We start from the raw sequence: 8,950 nt of genomic DNA, 5'->3' as shown, positions 1-8,950 counted from the left end.
CCACTGAGTCCACACCCAGTTTTCCCGGGGTCTCCACGAGGACGGGGAGGGAGGGAATCCGCGTTTACTGGGCCCTCGCCAGTGGCAGCCACTGACTCTACATTCACTCATTGACTTCTCCGACCAACTATTTTGCTGGTGCGCCCACGGCACACGGTTGGGGCCTTATGCCAGGGTGGCCTCTAACCCGCGCCGCCACCAGCCGGAGCTCGTCCCCGGCGCCCCCTCAGCGGCCCGCTCCCGCCCCTGCCGGCTCCGCGTCCCCGCCCCTGGCTCCGGAGCGCGGCCGGGAGGCCGGGCGGGGAAGGGGCCGGAGCCTGGAAGCCCGCCGCGCCCGCCACCCCCGCCACCCCTGGTCCTTCGCCCTCGGGGCCGCCGCGGGCCGTCCCCCTCCGCGGTCACGTGAAGAGCCGAGCGGAGCGCGCCCAGCGCGGGCCTCCGGGGGCCCGAGGACAGAGTCCGCCGCGGCGGTCCCGGCGGTCCCGACGCTCCCGCACCCCGGCCCGTCGCGCCGCCGCCGAGATGCCCGGGGCCGGCCGAGCCGCGGGCGTGCGCCGCCTGCGCCGGCAGCCGTCGGAGGAGCAGCCCGCGCAGGAGGTAAGGGGGCGACGGCCGCCGCGCTCGCAGGACGCCCCGAGGGCTGGCGGCGTGCGCCGACGGCAGAGTCTCCGGCCCCGAGGTTTCCCTCCCCGCGCGGACACCCCCGGAGCTCCCGGGTAGAGCGCGACCTCGCGCAAAGCCGGCGCCGGCCGCTGGGAGTGAGGGCCCCGTGTGGGGAGGCGGGCGAAGAGCCCCTCCGCCCCGGGGCTTACTCCGTCCTCTGGGCCGCGGGAGCCCTGGCACCCGGCGCTGCTCCGCTGGAAGGCGCACGGGCGGCCGCGGCTCTCGGGATCCGCGCCCCGGGCCGCAGCCCTGCACGCTGCAGTCGGTAGGGGGGCTGTCAACCCCGCGCCGCCTTAGCCCGCCCGGAGCCGCCTCCCCCGGACGGGGCCCGGGCTGGGACCGGCGCCCGGGCTCCGTTTGGGGGTCCAGGACCAATGAAGCGCGTCCCCGCGCGTCCCCGGGTCTGGGTGGCCCGTGCTCGCCGCACTGTGCTCCATGGCGGCAGGAAAACATCCGAGGGTCCCATTGCAGGGAAACGCCCGGGAAGAAGGCTGCAGGATGTGGGTCTGGGAGTGCTGATGCAGCGCCGGCTCTTCTGATCCCCGCGGGACGAAGCAGATGTGCTCAGCTCTGCACTTCTTTGGAAGACGTGGAGCTTCCAAGCAGTCATTCCTGGACTGTTGCCTTTCTCTGGACAAGCACTCAGAGCGGAGAGGGAGGCAGAGCTCCAGTGATAGGAAGCCCCCGCTTGATTCAGGAAACCCTAACTGTGAATGACAAGATGAGGGGGGGCCCATGATCTGGTCGAGCCTCTGTTTTCCCCCTCTGTAAGGTGGGATGATAATTCACACCCACCTCAGAGGAGTGTGAAGGCCGTATCAGTCAGGCTCAGGGCACTGTGCCTGGCCCACGGTAATGACAGCCAGGCTTCTCGGGGAACATTCATACCTGCTGGATTTCCTTCTGGTTGTGCAAGTGTGTGGGAGGTGAAGGGTGTTTTAGTCCCTTCTTCTCCTTCTTGAGCTGGCGTCTTCAGCTCTGGGCTGTTCTGGTAAAGCCCCTGCCTCTCCTCAGTGGGCTCCTGTAGCCTGCTGAAGAGGGCCCACGGGGCAGGCTCTGTGGCGTAGGATTTAAAAGACCCGCCTGGTGCATTGGCCTGCGTCTTTGGCCTGCTGATCTGGCCACTTATAACAGGTGAATTCTGCCACGTCTCCTTAAGAGAACAGGTAGAGGAAGGCAGGTCAAGGAGAGAGAGGAGGGGAAGGATTCTTGGTTGACCGAACAGGCCCTGCCCCTCTCCTTCTGCACAATGATGGACCTGTGATCACCAGAATTTTCTGTAGCAAGAACTGTAGCCTGAGACTGTCCATATCCTCCCTGTGTGTATTTAATGTTTCTTTGTCTGAATAAGAGAAGAATGTAAAGACACGAGTAATTTGAGACCTCAAGAAATGCAAGGAAGGCTGAAAACAGCCCAGGGGAGCAGGCAGAAAAGGTGAGGAGCCTGGTACCAGCTGGTAATTCTCAGCAGAACCCCTCATTTTCCGAGATAACAGCGATGATTGAGTCATTAAGCCAAGGCTCTGACCTCAGACACTTGGTAGCTACGATGGCATGATTAGTTTTGGGTCACTGAATAAAAAACTGCCTAGTCATCTGAAATGCCATTTCCACCCTCTCCTTTCAAGCAGTTTTTTAGAACCTTTTTCTGCCTGCTGTTTATTTTGGCAGATTCTAAAATGGCAATCCACTCCTTTGGTGCTTTTCCCAACAGTTCCAGCTGTGAAATTGAAATAATCCAATGCTAATGATTCTCAGCCTTACTGCTGGTTATAATTACCTGGGGAGTTTTTAGAAGCGTATCTGGGTTCAGGCAGGCCCTACCCCTCGAGATTCTGATGTGATTGGTCTGAGTATGGTCTGGGTAACAGTCACTTTAAAGCTCCCAAGTATTGAAAGCACAGCCAAGGTTGAGAGCCCATGTCCTGTATGCTGTTACTTTGTGACCTTCGTGATCACCTCTTAATATCTTATGTGCTTCTCTTGGAATGCTCCCTATTCTTAAACCTTTTCCTTCAAGTCTTAGATTACCGTGTCTTCAGGCTCTGGTCTTCCCGGTGTTGCCTTATAGTGATTTGCAGAGAAGTTTTTTTTGCAGGAGGAAAATGGGAGTACCCGGGAAGGCTTGGGAGAGTATTGGTTAAATCAGGGAGTCTTAAACTGAAGTGTCCACAGGGGCCAGAGAGGAACATAAAACCAGTGGCCTAGGTGGGAATGACTCAGTTGGGGAGGAGAGTGGGGCTTGTGGTGACACGGAGGGCGTGTTTTTTGCCCCAGGAAGACCACGGTTATCTACTTCCGGTTGGTTGTGGCTACACGGCCTATCACAGATTGTAAAAATGGCCACAAACTCTTCCTATCCTGGACACGGCCCCATTTGCAGTGTCCTTACATCAGGAGGTGGAGTCAGTTTCTCCAGCCCTTGAGACCATTGGCCAGGCGACTTGCTTTGGCCAATGCGACATTAGCAGATGTGACACAAGCAGGGATATGAAAAACACTTGAGCATCGGTTCTTGCCCTCCTGATGCTCCTGGAAATCCTTTGACCACCGACGTGTGGAAGAGCCGTGGCCAGCCTGCTGCCTGGCGCACATGGCTGAGACACGTGAGTGTGGCTGTTCTAGACCATCTCCTCCAGATGGCCATACAGATCAGCTGAGTTGACCTGGACCAGATGGGCTGCCTGGCTGACCCACCGAACTTGGAAAAAATAATGAGTGTTTATTTAGGTGACCTGAGTATCAGGGTGGGTAGCAAAAGCGTATTGAAATAGAGCCCAGCATTGCCAGATGTTATGACCTTTCAAAGAGAAACCAGAAGTTCAAATTTTTGGGTAAGCTCCAGTTTAGAAAAACAAAAAAAATTGAATTAGTAGCCAGCGTCCATAAAGCACTCTCTGGGCCAAACAAAACACATCTTTAGGCTGCCCTTGGCCTGCAGGTTGTTGGTCTTTCTGCACAGAGGGACGTGAGGTGTTTATACTAACAGCTAATTGCCATCTATTCTCTCACCCATCTTCCCGTGGCTGCTATGCCCCAGCTTACCCTTAGCAGCTAGCTGTTTCTTTATATGAAATGTCCACAACATACTTCACAGCCCGGACTTCTGCTGGCAGTCTTTCCACTTGGAAATGGAAACTTCTGGTATTTCCAGTCTTCGTAGAGGAAGTGAGATTTGAGATGGGCCCCCAAAGAAGGAAAGTTCTAGAAAGGATACTCTTGGTTTTTACGTGAACAAGAGATCAGGCGCGGAAGTGGGGCTGGTGGTGGGGCCGTGGATGGCACACCCACGAGTTGTGGCCAGAGAAGAGGGTTTCTGTAGGGAATTGAGGGTGACAAAGTTGGAGACGAGGGAGATTGTGGACCCCCTAAATGCCAAACCAGAGATGTCACATTAGATTCTGTGGGCAATCTGTGTAAAGAGAAGTCAGAGAAGGGAGATTGTGGAGCCCCTAAATGCCAAGCCAGAGATTTTACATTTGATTCTGTGGGCACTCTATGCAAAGAGAAGTCACTAGAAGCTTTTGAATGGGAGTTGGATAGGAAAGCACCGATCACCTCTGTTCCAGGCATCCGTGTGCTTGTAACCTATGGGGGGAAAGAAGGGAGGCTGAGAGAGAGGCAGACAGAAAGTACAGTCCTTGTAGTGAGGGAAAAACTGAGACGAGGGAATTTTCCTTAAAATTTATGGCAACTTCTTTTTACCTTAGGTTGTGGTTAGGTTAATTTTCTTCTATATCTAAATAAGGCATATCGGCTTTTTTCAAAGCACTTCTGTCAACAGCTTCGTCAAGGTTCTTGTTTGACTTAAAGGTATCTGGAGCTTCCAGTTTATTCCTACACTGGGGGCTTAGGGAAGGAACTTCCTTGCTCTCTACTGAGAGCCTCTGGAAATGATGATTCCCTCCCCCACCTCCCACCCTGCCCTGTGCATTTTCTTCCCTCTCTCCCTAAGTGATTCTAAGTTATTCACCTTTCCTCAGAATGCAGGTTTACAGGGTTGAGAGGGCCAGAGGAGAAAACACAAAAATCTTAAACGCATTTTTAAATCTCGGGGACAGGAAAGGAAATGTCACAGCTTCGAGAAGAGGAAAAAAAGAAAGTCAAGAGAAGTCAGTTATTGCCATAGCGCCATGAAGATGCAAAACATACAAGAAGCAGTAGTAAAATGGCCACGTTTAGACCAGTGATTTTCCATCTTGACTGCATACTGGAACCCCCAGGGAACTTTACAAATTCAGCCTGGGTCTCACCTCCTTGAGATTCTGATGTGGTTGGTCTGGGCAACGAGAGCTTTACAAGCAAAGCTCTGAAGGCGGTGGTCTGAGCGGTGGGAGCTCTAGAACTGCTCCCCTGGCAGCCATTGGTGCCTTCCCTAGGTGGGGGCTGCTGCTTTGAGGTGCAAAACCATCTATTAGCTGCATGGGGGGGGAGGCATTGCGATTTGGTCTTTGCTGTTTTCATGGTAGATATGGGCAGTGGTTCCCATGTAAACTTGAAGTATGCAGTTTTGAAACAGCATGTCTGACACAAGCCCGTTCTTGGCTTGGATGAAAATGATTTGTTTTATGGAAAGATACCAATGACCTTAATACCAGTAAGAATGCCCATTATAGTAAGGTTGCCTGTTAAGAGCACTTCTTCCCAAGGAAAAATGGGAAGGACCCTTAGGAGGTGCATGCAAACAGGATGGAGAGAGGGAAGATAGGTAGGAGCAGAAGACAGAGCAGATGAGGTTTTAAAAAGAGACATGTCGGAAATGCAATAGCTAAGGGTGGGAAAACTCTGAAACAATATAAAAGTAAATTTGCTGTTGTGAAAGTGTCAGCATATTTAAACATAACAGGTATGAATTCAGATGGCAAGGGGGGAGTTGAAAGAGGTGCCACGGTGCTTATATCATTCATTCAGTGTGGGGAGCCTGGGTGATGACTGATGGAGGTGACCCCCAGAGCCCAGCTGGGTGAGGAGGGATTGCTGGTGAGCATTTTTTTTTTTTCTGTTTTCTGCCTGGAGGCCATGTGGATGATGCATCTCAAATCCACAATTGTCAAACTCCTTTTGTGCGGACAAACTGTTTCACTGGGACTGAAAGAATGTTAGTAGTATCATTTTTTTTTTCAGTAATTGTTTTTTTTTGAGATAGAGAGAGTGCGAGTGGGGGAGGAGCAGAGAGATGGAGACACAGACTCTGAAGCAGGTTCCAGGCTCTGAGCTGTCAGCACAGAGCCTGATGTGGGGCTCGAACTCACGAACTGTGAGATCATGACCTGAGTGGAAGTCAGATGCTTAACCGACTGAGCCACGCAGGCTACCCCCAAGATATTTTTTAATGTTTACTTATTTTTGAGAGAGAGGGAGAGAGAGAGAGACAGAGCACAAGCGGGAGAGGGGCAGAGAGAGAGAGGGAGATACAGAATCTGAAGCAGTTCCAGGCTCTGAGCTGTCAGCACAGGGGTTTGAACCCATTCATGGGGTTTGAACCCACGAATCATGAGATCATGACCTGAGCTGAAGTTGGACATTTAACTAACTGAGCCACCCAGGTGCCCCAGTAGCATCATCTTTTTAAATTGGGAACAATTAAATTGGCTTTAAGAGATTTTGCTTTAAATATATCTATGTCTATGTCTATATCTGTATCTATAAACATGGGGCTTGATCTCATGACCTGGGCTGGAATTAAGAGTTGGACACTTAACTGACTGAACCGCCCAAGTGCCCCTAAATATGTTTTTTACACTTGATCTTAGCCAAAAGGCCGAGAAGTGATCCTAAATATATATATATATTTTTTTTTTAAATTTTTTTTTTTAACGTTTATTCATTTTTGAGACAGAGAGAGACAGAGCATGAATGGGGGAAGGTCAGAGAGAGAGGGAGACACAGAATCCGAAACAGGCTCCAGGCTCTGAGCTGTCAGCACAGAGCCCGACGCGGGGCTCGAACTCACGAGCCGTGAGATCATGACCTGAGCCAAAGTCAGACGCTCAACTGACTGAGCCACCCAGGCACCCCCTAAATATATTTTTTAAATGAAGGCCTTAATATCTTAATTCTTTGCTGTCCCAGTATGATTGATACGAGGCTTAATGAAACTTTCTTAAAATCTCGGGGACAGAGATTTTATATCTAAAATAGATTTCTGAGCATATCCTGGGGGGACTCTAGTGTTCCTCAGTGTTCATGATGTTCAATGGAAAAATAATTGGCATTAAGAGATTGTCTACTAAAATGTTTTTAATATGAAAAAGAAAAACGTGTGTTAAGTGTTTAACACATTTGTATGGTACTTTTTAGTGTTTAATAACCTGCTTTTAAAAATTTGCTGCACCAGCCCTGAGAATGCACATGACTCAGGAGGTGATGGGTTCTTACAGTGGTTAATTCATCTTTGAGACTTTTGTTCCACATCTATTTTTAATCAAAACATTTATCTTTGTTTTGGGGCAATTTTTAACCGCTTTAGTGAGCCATGATTGATATACATTAAACTACACTTACTTGAAGAGTGTAGTTTGATGAGTCTTGGTGAGCCTTGGTATCACAAGGAAAACACTTGTGATAGTAATACCACATTCAAGGTAATGATTGCATCACCCTTACGGATTTCCTCATGCCTATTTGCAACCCACCCCTCTCTCCATCCCCTCCTCCCCCTGTCCCCAGGCAACTGATCTGGTTTCTGCCGCCATAGATTCATTTGCATATTCTAGAGTTTTATATACTCGTGTAGTAGGTGTTCCTTTGGGAGATAGGAGTTAACTTCTTTCACAGAAAACTTATTTTCAGATCCATCCATTATGTTGTGTTTATCAGGAATTCATTCCTTTTTATTGCTGAGTAGTCTTCCATGGCATACATATATCACATTTTGTTTACCCATACATGTATCTGTGGACATTTTGGTTGTTTCTGGTTTTCGCCTCTCAAGTTTCTAGTTTTCAACTATTTCAAATATTTGCATACAGCTTCGGAATGGTGTTCTCACATAGCCACATTCTTGGGTTGGATGTAAAGTCTCTATGTAGACATATGCTTTCTTTCTCTTTGGTAAATGCTTAGGAACGGAATGGCCCCAAAATTACCAAATTGTTTGCCAAAGTAAATGAACCGTTTTCCATTCCTACCAACACTGTGTAAGAGTTCTAGTTGCTTTACATCCATGTGAGCTCTTGGCAGAGTCAGTCTTCAGTTTTAGACATTGTTTAGTCTTAGTGGATATGTAGTGGTAGTTCATTGTGGCTTAAATGTGTATTTCCCTCATGACTAAAAATGTTGAGCATCTTTTTATGTGCTTATTTGCCATGCATATATATATATATATATATATATATATATATATATCTTCTTTGGTGAAATGTCTCTTAAAAGACCTATCTTAGTAACAAATGTTTGTTTTTTAATGCAATATGACTTACTTTTTTAAGTGTTGCAATATGAAATAAATTTAGGAAATGCAGTCCTACAGTGTGTACAAATATATACTTTTGTCCAAAGTTTGGAATCTTTTGACCTCTCTGAATACTAGATGCATTTGCAAAATTGGCTTGCTTGACCAACGGTAGATCTCCATTCCAGTCCATACAGGACGATGTCCTGTGTTTTGAGGAGGTAACTCTGGTAATCGAATGGATAATCGGGTTTTTTTCCTCCTAGAGGACGAAGGAAGGTCTAAATAGCTAGTCTGTTTGTATGTGTTCTTTATCTCATTTATACAGAATCAGAAATGTGAGTCATCACCCATGGGGCTCAGCTGTACTGGTCATGAGGAGATGTAAAGTCAAATCTCAAGATGCCCCTCTGGCTGGTTGGATATTATCAATCATTTTAAATTATAAGAATGTTGGCGAGAAGCAGGAAACATGGTGCTCATGTACTATTTAGAGTCATATCAAAGGTGTAACTTTGGGGGAAACAATTTGGTGGTATCTATCAAAATAAAAAAATGCAAAGACCTTTCATCCACAAGTTCAGCTGTGTCCTACAAGCACACTCATATGGCACAAAGATATGCATGTGTGTCTGTGTGTAATACATATTTTAAAAAATCCAATGTAATTGTGTTTGAAATAGAGAGTAAAGGGAGACACTACTTAAAGGAAGAGGCATTTGTTGAAAAGAACAGGGTAGGTGTGTATATATTGTCATGAAAAAAAAATGTCCAGAATATATGGAGTGAGAAAAATAAGCTTTGGACCATATGAAAATAATTTTATTATTTTTAAATTATGTGTATATGTAGAGCGGGGCTCATACCTTGAGAAGGAGTTAGCTTCAAAAGTCA

At 48.2% G+C, this 8,950-nt stretch overlaps 1 protein-coding gene across 2 annotated transcripts in view; it reads left to right on the top strand.

The window, feature by feature from the left end:
* Positions 1-286: 286 nt before the first annotated feature.
* Positions 287-8,950, top strand: part of LOC125937455 (two pore calcium channel protein 1-like) — a 41,388-nt gene continuing 32,724 nt past the window's right edge. The window contains exon 1 of one of the 2 annotated variants that reach the window (XM_049652165.1): positions 287-597. In XM_049652165.1, the coding sequence (XP_049508122.1) occupies positions 523-597 (75 nt within the window). In that variant the 5' untranslated portion in view covers positions 287-522. Of the gene's footprint in view, positions 598-1,534; positions 2,099-8,950 lie in introns of those variants that run through there. The other variant, XM_049652166.1, reaches the window with a different exon arrangement.

Source organism: Panthera uncia (assembly GCF_023721935.1).
Source record: "Panthera uncia isolate 11264 chromosome A3 unlocalized genomic scaffold, Puncia_PCG_1.0 HiC_scaffold_12, whole genome shotgun sequence".
NCBI classification, from domain to species: domain Eukaryota; kingdom Metazoa; phylum Chordata; class Mammalia; order Carnivora; family Felidae; genus Panthera; species Panthera uncia.
This window is presented reverse-complemented; position numbering and strand designations above follow the sequence as displayed.